This window comes from Aspergillus viridinutans (genome assembly GCF_018404265.1).
Source record: "Aspergillus viridinutans IFM 47045 DNA, scaffold_8, whole genome shotgun sequence".
Classification (NCBI taxonomy): domain Eukaryota; kingdom Fungi; phylum Ascomycota; class Eurotiomycetes; order Eurotiales; family Aspergillaceae; genus Aspergillus; species Aspergillus viridinutans.
In genome coordinates this window covers 1367182-1381107 of record NW_025091224.1, presented here as the reverse complement: position 1 = coordinate 1381107, position 13926 = coordinate 1367182, and the positions used below count along the sequence as shown (strand labels likewise).

General features: G+C 51.9%; 4 protein-coding genes across 4 annotated transcripts; 1 reads left to right on the top strand and 3 right to left on the bottom strand.

The window, feature by feature from the left end:
- Positions 1 to 1374: 1374 nt before the first annotated feature.
- Aspvir_009493 (threonine/serine exporter family protein) lies at positions 1375 to 3915 on the top strand (the record flags this gene model as incomplete). Its single annotated transcript, XM_043272635.1, has 1 exon — positions 1375 to 3915. The coding sequence occupies one exon, from the start codon at positions 1375 to 1377 to the stop codon at positions 3913 to 3915; it is 2541 nt and encodes an 846-aa protein (XP_043128570.1).
- Positions 3916 to 7588: 3673 nt separating this feature from the next.
- On the bottom strand, positions 7589 to 8884 carry Aspvir_009492 (alpha-ketoacid dehydrogenase subunit beta; the record flags this gene model as incomplete). Its single annotated transcript, XM_043272634.1, has 3 exons — positions 7589 to 7626; positions 7697 to 8259; positions 8322 to 8884. 3 exons carry the CDS (start codon positions 8882 to 8884, stop codon positions 7589 to 7591), a joined length of 1164 nt encoding a protein of 387 aa, XP_043128569.1.
- Positions 8885 to 9248: 364 nt separating this feature from the next.
- Positions 9249 to 10619, bottom strand: Aspvir_009491 (putative salicylate hydroxylase; the record flags this gene model as incomplete). The annotated part of the gene is made up of 2 exons (XM_043272633.1): positions 9249 to 9713; positions 9774 to 10619. 2 exons carry the CDS (start codon positions 10617 to 10619, stop codon positions 9249 to 9251), a joined length of 1311 nt encoding a protein of 436 aa, XP_043128568.1.
- Positions 10620 to 11435: 816 nt separating this feature from the next.
- Positions 11436 to 13320, bottom strand: Aspvir_009490 (arylsulfotransferase family protein; the record flags this gene model as incomplete). Its single annotated transcript, XM_043272632.1, has 2 exons — positions 11436 to 12746; positions 12808 to 13320. The coding sequence occupies 2 exons, from the start codon at positions 13318 to 13320 to the stop codon at positions 11436 to 11438; spliced, it is 1824 nt and encodes a 607-aa protein (XP_043128567.1).
- Between the last annotated feature and the right edge of the window lie 606 nt (positions 13321 to 13926).

The following is a 13926-nucleotide window of genomic DNA, read 5'->3' as shown; positions in this document are numbered from 1 at the left end:
TGGGAACCGTGGGATATCGATCGCATGCTCCCATATGCAGGATGGCTCTGCTTTGCGACGTATCTCAATCTTAGTGTTGGATGGTTGAACAAATGGATTCTGACAGTCGTGACGTACGATAGTTGCGTGGTGCAGAATCCACTATTCCATGGCCAAAGAGTCTAATAATAATAGTCAATCACATGCACGCGGTGATTCCAGCAGCTGGAGGTGAGTGTTCGGCGAAAATAGAACACGTTTTGATGCGAAGTCGATCTGTTTCGTTGATCCTGCGAGAGTACTCCATAGGGAGCACGGATCTTGAGTCTGGACTCTGTGCTGTGGAACAAGGTGATCTGCGCGAGGTGGATAATTTCACGGGTAAATTGGCTGGAAATTTGACAAGGGCAAGTTCAACAGCCCATCAGAATGCTCTGATAGACCACATTGCCGGTCGAGTCCGCTGCAGCCACGGCGCAAGCCTCGGGAGGCAGAGATTTTCTCTGCAGCTTCCACCGCAGCGTCCGTGATTCGGTGTGATTCTGTCATCTCGCCACTTCCGAGTGCCGACCCACAGCCAAGCATCTTATTCATCCTTTTGTATCATGATTGTGCCAATAATGGTTCTCCACCAGTTGCGTGGCTTGCAGTGTCATTGAGTTTGGGTCTTTGAGCGTCGAGTCCTTTGACACTACTGATTGAGCCACCTCTTTGGAAATGGAGGATCGGTAGTAGACTGCTTGGTTCTAGAGCAGTCCCTTGATCAACAATCACCAGGATAGTAAAATATAGCGATCTTGTGCTGCATGGAAACTGTTTGTAGATTGTAGGGAAGAGAAGCTATATTAAGGGTGCTATTGATAAGGATCATCTGTCCAAGACCCTCCGAAACACCGACCAGTCGATCAATCATGCCCCTCCACCATGAGATCATCGTCTTCTTATCATCTCTTCAACTTCACAACAATGAACTCTTGCGCCGAGACTTTGACTTGTTTCTTTAAAAAGTCAATGGCTTCTTTTCAGCTGTTCCGAAACCTTCCATCTTTCAGACGAAAGTCTGTTCTAGACTCGACTTATTTTTGGGTCGCCTGTCCCACGCCCTCCCACTTAGTCTTATCTCTGGTTCCTCTCCACACTCATCCATCCTCTCTGCTTCTCGCTGCCTGTCGTTAACCCATTAACACCACTGCATTCCTCGATTTGTCATATCATTGTGCCAGCCATTGTATGTATTTGTACGGTGACTAGTCCTTTAATCTCTATCCGTTCCTCCACCGTTCGTCCAGACATTCGTTCATCGTCTTCTGCCCCGTACACTCTCTTTCTGGCATTCCCATCAACTTTACCTCTTATTGCTGCGATAATTGACATCTGGAGTGCATTTGCCTCCCAATGTCGGAGACTCATCATGATAACGAAAGCTACGAGTTGCTCACCAATCCAGAGTCTTTAGAGCGAAACACCATTGAGGACCGCAACAGTCATGCCCGCAGTCGCTCACAACCAGCCAACGCCGAGGCGCTGGGGAGTCACCACCTGGGACCACCTGGCGAACTCTCAAGACCGCATCGAGTAAGATTTCGATCTTTCAGCCAACATCGCGATGCCGACAATACCGAGTCTACCGAGAGAGTCTACTCGAATACCTCCGACAGCTCGTCCTGGACGCTGCTCAATTCCGCACTACGATCCACGGATGTTACCGATATGCTAAAAGCAGAGCAATTCGATGATGAGACAGATATAACATCGAGATATGATGGGTCGGGTTACTCCAGCGCCCAATATCCGCCTTCTACACCCGAACGCATCTCCGAAGACTCCACAACCAGGGAGCGAACACCGAACCGATCGAAGTCTGTCAAACAAAGATGGAAGGAGGCAGGTCAGTTGATCAGGCAAAAGACGGTCCGTTTGGGAGAACGCCTGGGTAGACCGCTGGATGACGGTGAGGCGCTGGGAGTCTCCTTTTTGCCTGAGGACCTGGAAGAGGGGATGCCGATACGCAGGTTCGATAGCGAGTATCGCATGCCTATGGGCGACAATACCGACGACGAGAACCGACCCAACCCCAGTGCGGAGGCGCACCGTCTTGTTCGACGGATAACTCAGCGCAATAATCTGCGCCATCGCAAACCGAAACCCGCCTACCAACGTTCTGGCCAGAGCACTCCCGAGCGTCCCAGTTCGTGGTATGATTCGTACCGTCCTCTCTCCTTCAGTGGAGGAGGCGGCATTTTGTCTCAGCTGCTTAAGCTGCAGGCTGCGCAGAATGAAAAGGATGGTCTGTCGGCCACGGATGATTCCGACGACGGCTCTCCCATGTCCTCGGGAGCTACAACGCCCAAGTCAGGATCGGCGACTCCCAAGTCGGGTGCAGTCACACCTAAGAAGGAGAAACTGAAATGGTATAAGAAACCGCACCATCGATCAACCGCTTCCCTGGTGGAAGCATCGATGAACTTAAGTCGGGCCACCTTACCGTCGTCCGCCGACGTTCTGTCGATGACACAGCAGCAGAAGCGGGGGAAGAAGAAGCCTTATCGCAAGTATCGGTTGGAGGACGAAATCAAGGTGACAGTGCATATTGCAGAGATCCTAGCACGGCATCGGTATATCATGCAGTTGTGCCGTGCGTTGATGCGGTATGGTGCGCCTACGCACCGATTGGAGGAGTACATGACCATGACGGCGCGGGTCCTGGAGGTCGAGGGACAGTTTCTGTATCTGCCTGGTTGTATGATCATGTCCTTCGATGACCCTGTTACTCGAACAGCCGAAGTCAAGCTGGTTCGTTCGGTGCAAGGGGTGGATCTGGGACGACTGGCTGAAACGCACAACGTTTACAAGAATGTCGTTCACGACCTGATCGGAGTCGACGAAGCCATCCAGGAACTTGACGGAATTATGAAGCGCAAACCGCGTTTCAATAAATGGATCCTGGTCCCGGTCTACGGTCTGGCTGGCGCCGCGGTCGGCCCCTTCGCCTTCGACGCCCGGCCCATTGACATGCCTATCATCTTCATCCTTGGGTCGCTCGTCGGTCTGATGCAGCACGTCATATCTCCCCGATCCACCCTCTATTCCAATGTCTTCGAAGTGTCAGCAGCAGTGTTGACCTCGTTCCTGGCACGGGCGTTCGGCTCGATCCGTATAACCGTGGATGGCCAAAAACAGACCCTCTTCTGCTTTTCCGCTCTGGCACAGTCCTCCATCGCCCTGATCCTACCCGGTTTCATGGTCCTGTGCAGCAGTCTTGAACTCCAATCCCACCAGATGATTGCAGGCTCTATCCGCATGGTCTTCGCAATAATCTACTCCCTCTTCCTTGGCTACGGCATCACAGTCGGCACCACCGTCTATGGCCTCATTGACGGCAACGCTACCTCCGAAACCACTTGCCGCGACCTCTCCATCTACGGCAGCAAGTACATACAACACTTCGTCTTCATCCCCATCTTTGTCATCTGCCTCGCTGTCATCAACCAAGCCAAATGGAAACAAGTCCCCGTCATGATATTCATCGCAACTTGTGGCTACATTACCAACTACTTCAGCACCACCAAGCTCGGCTCCCGCTCCGAAGTCGCTAATACCGTCGGCGCCTTCACCCTCGGCATCCTGGGCAATCTATACAGCCGCTTATGGCACGGCCACGCCGCCACCGCCATTCTACCCGGTATCTTCGTCCTCGTGCCGTCGGGGCTGGCCTCCTCGGGCTCCTTGATCGCCGGCATCAACTATGCGAATGAAGTCCGGGAGAATCTGCACAAGAGCGGCAATGGCACCGACACGAGCAGCCAGGATACGTCTATCGCTAGCTTAGGTTTCGGAATGATCCAGGTGGCGATCGGTATCACGGTGGGATTGTTCATTGCGGCGCTGGTTGTATACCCGTTTGGAAAGCGCCGGAGTGGGCTTTTCAGTTTCTAGTCATTTCTTGCTACGTGACATGATATGTTTTTTAGCGATTTTGGAATTATGTTATGGGGGCGGTATTTATGGTTTGAGATATCCTTCGTTTCAGCGGGTACTTGGCGATACATCATAGAGATATTCATGATTCCTTTCTGATGAAAATATTAATTATGGGAGTTCATATATTTTTTATTTGCTAGATTCAGGATATGCTAGCTTATGAAAGACTAGTAAATCTATCATTCGAGTCGATGGCTCCGTCCTGAGAAATGTCGGAAGTGGCAGCATCTCCAACGTATGTCGAAAACATTATCAACTAGTATTACAACACGTCCCTGACGCTAGGCATTCGCTAAAAAAAGACCATCGAGAATCTGTCCCTGCAGACGACTCAACTCCTCATACGACAGATACTCCTTCTCGGCATCGAGTCTCTTCTTCGCATCCAAGGCCCATTCCAGCCGGGATGCAATCTCTGAAGGCGCAGGTGCAAAATTCAATGAAGGCCTTGGGGTTGTGGGTTTGTTTACCCCCGGTGAGTTCTGCTCCCGGGGTAACCGAGCACAATCTGGCAAGGGAGAGATTTGCGTGAAACCTGGGTCCAGTAACCCCTGGTCACTCCCCGCGGCGTTGCCTTCGCTGGGAGTCTCGTTGTCGTCACTGCTGCTGCTACTACTGCATTGCCTGCTGCCCCGGTACTTGCGGGGTTTAGACGCGTTCCGCCCGTCTGGGGCCGATGTGGTAGGGTGTGTAATCGTGGGCTTGGCTGGCACCACGACAGCCACTACCGGGTACTGGGATTTCGGAGGCGGTGGGCCTGGTTTGTGTTCAAAGGCCCGGATGCCATCGGGTAGAGTTTGTATGACAATGTTCCGCTCCTTGAGTTTGGTCGGACAGATGTCGCTTTGGCCGGAATGTCCGGGCTGCCTGCAGACGGAACAATGTGGCTGGACACCGGCACCTTTCTCTTTGGAAGGATTCATTGATGGCCTTCCTCGACGTTTCGCGGCCGGTGCGCTGCACTGGTCAAAGTTGTCGAGGTCTTGCAGTTCGAGCGGCATTGTAACGCCGGTGTAGATCTGTTTGTATGTGCTGATGTGATACGCCGGGGGGACGAAGTCGTTGATGGGGCGGGCAGTGGTAGCAATGGCAGCGAGGGCGTGGCGGCATGGTAGTTGGAGATCCTGCCAGTCGAGGCAGCTGCATGTGCGAGCATTCAGATCTACCACGTAGCCTACGGCTTTGTTGAACACGGTGAACTGCTCCTGCGAACTCGCTACTGCCGTATAGGTCCGACTGAGCTGCTTTTGCCGTACAATCCATTCCTGAGCAAAGTCGGTCAAGATGTTGGATCGCTCAAACTCCATCTTCCGGCAGTGTTGGAGTCGGTCGGTGATGTTGAGCCAGATTGAATACAATGCGCGTAGAACCGGCAGGTTGCGGGTGTTCAGCCATAAGAAGTGCAGAGACTCCATGGTGGTCATGGACAGTTGGTCATACCGAGGAACGGGCAAGGCGTGCTTGGCCCATCTCTGTCGTGGGATCGACTCGATCCACTGTTTCGCGCGCGGATGTTTGATTTGAGCTATTGCCTGTGAGAATACAAGTTCCGATTCCGCTCGCGCAGCTTTCCAGAATTGCTTGCGGACTTCCTCCTCGGGACGAAAGTTCTCCATTAGAGTTTGAGATAGATATTCGCAGCAATACATCATGGCAACAGCAGGTAGTTCTTGGGTGACGGCATCGTCAATTCCTAGCCGAGGGTTAAGCAGCAGCGCAGTACGCGGACTATCAATTTTCGGAAACGCTAGGCGCATATGACGCAGGAAGAAAGCCCAGGATTCCACCTCCTCGTCGGGAACAACCGCCCACGCCAGTGGCAGGGTCTGATCATTCGCATCTAATGTCGCAGCAACAAGAAGCGAAAAGTCCCACTTCGTCTTCCACGGCGCGCGGTCAATGGTCAAAAATCGACGACAGTGAGTATAAGCATTCAATGTCGCGGCCGGCGCGACAAAACAGCGATGAAAAATGTCGTTCTTGGTCTCCAACTTCCAGTATCCGGCATGGTCGACTTTGGCAAGCCTTGACAAGAACGCGGGTAGCTTTTCAAAGGATTCAGCTGCGTCTCCGTACAGATTGCGCTCAATCGCTTTCAGAGTCCGATATCCCTGGTGGTATTGGATCGGATTGCCCCTGCGCCGCTCAATCTCCAGGATCTGGGCAGCGGTCGGCTTCGAGCTTCCTTGGACGAGAGACTGGTAGGTCGGTACGAGATAATTGACCGATGCTGCTGGACGCCAATTATCATGCGTGTCCGGACTGCACGTATGCGGCCTGTACATGGACACGAATGCCTCGCATCGCTTCTTTCTCCAGCTGATTCGAACCATGTAATTGCAGTCGCGGTTGCGACAACGGGTCATATACCGCCTTGCGTCCGATTTGTACACCCGGTAAGATTCGTGCTTGGCAATTGTATGGCAAAGCAGAGCTTCGCGGGCTTCCTCCATTGATGGATATATCATTCCGACCTCGAAAACGGCGCCAGTCCCCGAAGGACGCGGGGGAGCGGGGGAGGGTGCCTGTGCCTCCGGGAGTTTCGGTTGCGAATATGTGGCCTGCTGAAACGTTGTATTCGGCGATCCGGGCGCATCATGAGGGATCGGGACAGGCTCAGGCTGAGACCCTTGAGGTTGCGGAGCAGATTGCGCTGGATACGGAGATCTTGGGACTGGTTGTCCTTGTGCATTGTGTATTTTAGGCCGAGTGGCATGAGGTATCGGCGGAGGTACAGGGCTCTGGTTCAAAGGTTGTGTGGAAGGGGGTGTCGGAGAATGTTGGGCGGTCGAAGGAGTATGCAAAGGTCTCTGAGAAGGAGTAGCTGACAACGTGCACGGGCGGCTTTGGTTCTGGGGAGGAGCTGAAGGCTGTAACTGTTTGGGATCCAAGCCACTTTGAGGATATCTTGTCGCCAATGCTGTAGGTGTCAAAGTTGGCATCCATACATTCCCTCTTTGCTTTGGCCGGGCCGTCGTGGAAGGTGTCGAAACAGGAGTCGCGGCAGGAGTGGAAGAATTCCCGGCAGAAAGACTATTTGTTCGTTCATGAGGCGACCTGTATAGGGACGATTGCCCAGGTTCGGCGGACATCTTGATGATTACCGTAAAAGGATAGTCGATTGTGTGGCATGGAGGTCGGGATGTCCGGGATTTTGTGGCAGCGATTTTGCTAGCTTGAAAGGCTCGCCGATGATTGGCCAGAGAAGACTTCCAGATTTGGAATAATTGGTAATGTCACATGTTTAGGGGGGTCGGGAGAGAAAACACGATCACCAATACGGAGTTGTAGAAGAGATGAAGCCGTTCAAAACACTTGCCCCCAAGATTTTCATTCTACCAGTCAATTGTTTTAAGAAAGCTATCCTTAATCTACTTTCCCCCACTGCAGGTTTTCCGACTTTTGAACATCTCTCGAATTAAAATGTCATGGCAGGTTTCAAACGGGATATATATATATTGTACACCCACTGGTACAGGGGGGTATTGGATATACTCTTATGCTTCTTTCGATTCCTGTTTCTTTCTAAAGCACTCCTGTAAAACCTTGAGCTTATTCTGCTGTTGAAGTGTAAAAGCACTCTCATTGCACATAAATGCTCTATTCTCTATTGGAACCATACAAACGCTCAGTACTCCAGTGTCTGCTTGATAGCATCATAAATTCCTGATAAGTGTCGTCAGCAACGGAGTTGCTCATTATGAACAAATAAGCAAGGGGGTTGGAGATCACTTACTCGCGATATCAGGTAAGATGAGTTTCTCAAATGTAAGCCCTGTGTGGGTGCTCCAGCCAGCCACTCGCTTCACTGGAGCCTCCAGACGCAAGAATGCGCCGTCTTGGATGGTAGCGGCAACTTCAGCACCGACGCCGTAGTTGATCATACTCTCGTGCACCACGATAGCACGTCCGGTTTTCTTCACGCTGTCGAGGACAGTTTGTTGGTCCCAAGGGTATATTGTTCGGAGGTCGATGAGTTCAACGCTGGCGCCCATGTCCTTTTCGATAGCACTGATGGCTGCAGAGCAGAGGTACATTGGTTGACCGTACGAGATGACTGTCACGTCATTTCCTGGTTTGACCACTTCCGCTTTGTTAAGGGGTATTGTGTAGAATTCATTTGGGACCTGCTCGACTGCTGCGCGGTACAGAATCTTGGGCTCCATGAAGATGACTGGGTTGTTGCTCTGGAAGATGGCGCTCAGGAGGAGGCCCTTTGCTTGTGAGGGAGACCGAGGCATGACCACTTGGACACCGGGGACATGGGCGAAAAGCGCTTCGGGAGATTGTGTATGGTATCTGTAAAAGAGTCCGATCAGCAATCGCTACAGTGCAGCAACACGATAGTGGGTTCAACTCACAGGGCGCCGTGTCCGACTGCGCCACATGGCATTCTAACTACCATTCCCCCCACATTCACGCCTGTACTTGCCTCTCGATACCTGAACTTTGCAGCTTCGTTCACAATCTGGTCAAATGCAGGGAAAACATAATCTGCGAACTGGATCTCGGCAACAGGCTTCATGCCTTCCGCTGCAGCCCCAATAGCGAACCCTACAATCCCTTGTTCCGTCAACGGGGTATTGAATACACGCTCAGATCCGAACTCTGTTTGCAAGTCCATCGAGCACCGAAACACTCCGCCGAATGCGACATCCTCGCCAAAAAGCATCACCCTGTTATCCGTAGCAAGGGCTGTTCGCAACGCGGAATTGATAGCTTGGTATAGATTGAGTGATTTGGAGGTCGTCGAGCCGGGGAGATCTAGCGCGCTCGATAGTGAGGACGAAGTATGGTGCAGGAGAGGCGTGGATTTGTAGTCGATGGGTAGATTGAGCCGTGATGAGGATGATGCGGCGCCCGAGTACAACCGGCAGGGCGGTTGTCGTAATAACCTCTTGACAGAGGGTCGGAGAGAAGCCATGGCTGGGTGGATAGTAGGCGGGAAAGCAGGAGTGAGCGTGGAATACTGCAAAAAATATGACCGCGAGAGGTCAAAATCAACGACTTCCCTGGAACATTCCCCTGGGCGATTTATACGACAGTCTCTCAGCTGGGATTCTCATTTCATCATGCGGGGAATCTGGAGAATCGCCGCGGGTAGCCGAGCGTGGGTGCCTGGATGCCTGGCGCATGTTTTGGTGCCGAAATCCTCAGGCAGCTGCTCATTGGTCAATTCTTCTTGTAAATCGTCACATCACCAGTGATCGTAACATGTCAGCTGCAGAAGGAAACTGGATTTGTTGGAGAGAATCATCTTCAAACAAGTGCATTTGGAAGATTCTACCTTACTCGCTCATTGATACATTCGGTCCGTTCTGCATCTGCTCCATCTGCTCCAGCATGATCCGCCTTGCCCTCTCCGCTTGGTCCTGGGTATCAATATCCCAAAGCCAACGTAACCGTTCTTGAAAGGTTGATCTCAACTTTCCCTCGTCGTCTTTTATTCCATCCAGGCGTAAGCACAACAGGAATGCGTTCTCTTTGCTGCTGGTTACCACCCTCTGACTGCGCGGCCGTCGTACTGCATCGTACGCCTGAAATGCTGCGATGACATCTCTTGCTTCGATTACTCGGGGATCCCCAAGAAGCTCTGCCAGTACGTGTGCATCCTCAATTGCTTGTCTTGCTCCTGCTCCTTGGTGTGGGGTGGAGGCATGAGCCGCGTCCCCGAGAATGGCTATACGCGATCTCGCGAAGGTGGACAAATGCGGATGATCAAATATAGCCCACTGCGAGGGATCCGGCATATACTATCATGTTACACCATCAGCTGGAGGCACTGAAGAACGTGATGATTATTTTCCGCATACCTCGACCAGCCGATTGACATATTCTCCCATATGCTTCATGTCCCTCCGCATATCCTCCTTGCTAGCCGGACGAACCCAAGCTTCGTCGTCCCACTGATCATGCAGGATATAGAGACCTACGTTAACCTTCTTCGCGTGCATGATGGGATACGAAATCCCATATGCACCGTCTCCAACATACATGGTCGCTACTCGAGCACGGTGGTCACCGACCGCTTCGACCATGGTCTCCATGTCCAAGACTGCGCGATATCCGTACATTCCGCTGTACCATGGCATGGTCTGCTCATACTCGTCCGGTAGCATAAACTCCTTGACTCTTGAATGAATCCCATCACAACCGACCACCACATCGGCAGTTGCAGAGGTACCGTCCTCAAAGTACAGATCCACCCCGGTAGGCGATTCAGCTAGCTTGATCAACCTTTTTCCAAAGTGCGCAATCTCAGGTGGAACCAGCCCAACCAAGGCGTCCAAGAAATCCGCTCTCCGTACAGTAGTTTGCCCTGATGGCAAGGCCTTCAAGTCCATAAGAATCTGCCCGGATTTCGGACCCGACGCCCAGACAACTTCGAACCAGGTCTGTTTGAACCGCTCATACCCGGGACTGTCGGCATGGGTCGTGATGAGTGAATCATATATCTGGCGGATCTGAGGATCAATCAAGCGCATCGCACGGTGAGCCGCCGGCCCTATCGTCAAACCCAGCCCGATCTCTTTGAACTCCGGAGCGGCCTCATATATTTGAACAGGCACATTGCGGCGCAAGAGTCCTGCGGCCAGCGTGAGGCCTCCGATTCCGCCGCCAACAATTGCGACGGTAAACTGCTTTTCGGTTGAGGCCATGGTGCGGAATGGTGTCGTACAATACTCTGCAGATTCTTTCTCGTATCGAGCTATCGCCTAGAGCTGTCTAAACGACGAGAGAGGGGGCAGTTGGACATGTGCAAACTTGCAGTCAGCAATCGCTTATGTGATCAGCGCAGCCAACATTAATTGGCTTTCAATCTAATCAGTTAGGATGATCGTTATCATCGTGAAAGTGTCCGAGTGTCAATGCTAGGGCGGATACTTGCAGCATGTCAATCCCGCTAAAAGCGGGGTTGACGGTTGCTCTGATGGTTAAGTTCTTGTTTGGTGCTTTTTCATGGTGACAATCAATATAACTGTGTGAAACTGTCAAATCTAACTCGCCATGTGGACAGTATGGTCGTCAAACTGCGTTGAACCTTTTCCAGACTGCAAAACGCCGATCAGGAAAAAGGGGTTGGGGATAGATTTTGCTACGATGTTCCGATGCCATCTCAAATACCCAGGAGAGGAGCATCAACATAACATTATTGTTAGGGGTACCAAATATGTACTCCTCAGAAGACGAGTTTAATTTAGCTAAGTTCATCCCTCCGAAGTCATCCGAAATCCGAAATCCGACAGCTTAAGCTTGTTTCATCCTGACACCAATGGAGAGTGGTGCTACAGTGGCTGGGGTGTGGTTATCTTGATATATGTACCTGTATATATAGATGTGTCTAATATATGTACGAAATAGAGCAATCATAAGGATACTCATGCAGTGGGTGACATCTACCAGAGAATCACCAAGTATATATGCCAGATGTCTTGCGCGTAGACCAAGCAGAAAATTGAGCACAATTACCATGTCTAAACGGAACCGTTCTCATCGTTATTACCAAAAGCCACGAGCTGGTACTCATTCGGACGATGACGGCGTCGGGCAAAGATTCGACAACAGCCGCAACACTGGTAGAGACCGAGCAACAGACCCCCGACGCTGACAATAAAAGCAGCGGCCACAATCCAGTTGTGCAGGTCAAGAAGTTCATCCACATCGGCACCTTGATCCTTCTGAAGGACTTCGGTGTATCCCAATACGTTCCCCTCAGTATCCAAAGCCGCCAGACGGAAAAGCGGACTGTCCAGCTCCTCGGGAATCTCAATCTCCGTCTCGAACCCGGTCTTCGCGAACTGAGCCACGACGTTAAACGTGCTCTCCTCAACAGCGTGGATGTCCCACACTTCCAGTCGCCAGGCTACCACCTCCGTTGCGCCGTTCCAGCTCACGTACACATGGTCGCCCATGACTGCCGCATCGGGGATTGTTAGCGGTCTGCCAACCCAGGTGCCCTTGGACACGCGATAAGACACCACCCGACCGAAAGAGAAGAACGCCGAAGCCCCGAAGTGGACGTCGCAGAGTAGGTCCCCATCGCGGGTGTATTCCGTAAAAGCTGCGCTGTGGCCCCAGCCAACCAGGGCCCGACCACTTTCATCCAAAATCTGGACATTGCCTTGGGATACAGAGCTCATCTGTTGAGGATGGTAGTACTCGGCGAGCAGTTTGGCTGTGCGGCCGGAGATATCGAGTTGGATGGCCATGCCGCGGCTTTCACTGTCGGGATCGCTGATTGAATGCGCTGCGTTGTCAAACAGCGTAATTGTATTGTTGACGTGCCATCGGGCATCATGCTGCCAGGCGAAATTCGTTGCTTGTCCATTGGACAGGTCTGTAAAATCGTTCAACCTCCCGCCAAGAGTCCACAACACGTCCCCAGTGACGCGGTCGATGTAGCTGACGGCATGGAGATGCCTCGCAGAGACAATATAGTTTCCCTGCTCGTCTTTATCGACACAGTTTATGTGAAAGAAGTCGAACGCGTTATTCCTATCCTTCCCCGCTGCGTTCAGTGGTTCGTAGGTGCTGTTGACGGGGTAATGTTTGGACGCGCGCCATTCGAAAAGCAATTCGCCAGTTTCAATGTCGATCTCTTGGAAAATCCCATCAAGGATCCAACCGAGGTCCGGTCCTCCTATGGAAGTCAAATCCGCCGGAACAGGGTCGTAAACAGTGACAAGGGCTGTCCCCTGCTCTGTGATGTGGAATTCGTGCAGATCGCCGCCCCCAAAATTGCCGACGGGGGATACCTGGTATTTCTGGGTGTAGGTGGAATCGAGCTGCGAAGGACGATCTTAGTTTGCTTCTTATTTTTCCATCATCTGTAACAGGCCAACCGACCATGTACCATGACCCGTATCCACGACTTTCCACCTCAGTCCCTTCCCAGTAGGTCAAGTAGTCTGCGCCATTGTATCGCTGTACTTTAAAGTCCTGCGTTGTATCCCAATTGTACTTCATCCACACCAATTCCCCATCAGCATCCAGAATAACGGGCCCGGGGTGAGCAACCGAGTCACCGCGAGGAGCAAGAAACGTGTATCGCGAATCGCATCCGGAACCCCATTCTGTGATCTCTACCATGGGAGACTCATACTCGAAAGATACGTAGCTGCGCGAAGGACCGAAGCCGTAGAATCCCAGATCATACGGGCTTAAATCGAGTCGAAAGCGGAATCGAAGCAGCTGAGGAACAGCAAAGACGTAGAACAGGTAGAGGAGACTAACGGAGACACCAGCAACGGTGGGAATCAAGCAGGAGGACCTGCTCCGTGAGTTCGAGTGGAGAGATGGATCAGGGAGTCTGGACAATTGGCGGCGAAAGCATGCAGGAGTCCAAGTCCAAGAGGACATTGGGACACGGCGGACCAACGTTGGAGAGGAGGTCTGGGAAAAGCTTGGGAGAGGAGAGGACGGGATGGAGATTCACATGGTAGCGTTTAATATGATAGTCAAACTCATGGGAACAGGGCCAATAGTTGGCGCTCGGAGCACTTTATCAGTCTCATTCCCCTCTCATTATCAGGAGTCTGTCAATATTTACCTCGGACGACAACCTTATTTATATTGTCTGTGAAAGACACAGCGGGTTGTATACCTGATTCGTCACCGCGGAGTCCAAAGACAATAGCATCGAATCCTGAACAAATCAGTCTTGGAGGATTCTGAACACTCCACACTCGCCAAGACGGCCATCTCAGGATTTGGGTGATCAACATCGGCTGATGACGCCGGCCACGAGTTCTCTAAGCCACGATTCAACCATCGGCAAATTGCGCGACTCCACTTGGGGAGGAGAGTCAGTTTGATCGTCCATATCAGTTTAATAGTCGGTGACCGCGGAGTAACCGCTTTCTGAGATGGAGATAATCACAAGAAGATCACTGACATAAAACACATTAGCATTCAATAAAAGGACGCAAGGGACTTGAGGACTGGCCAAGGGGCGTTTGGCGAACC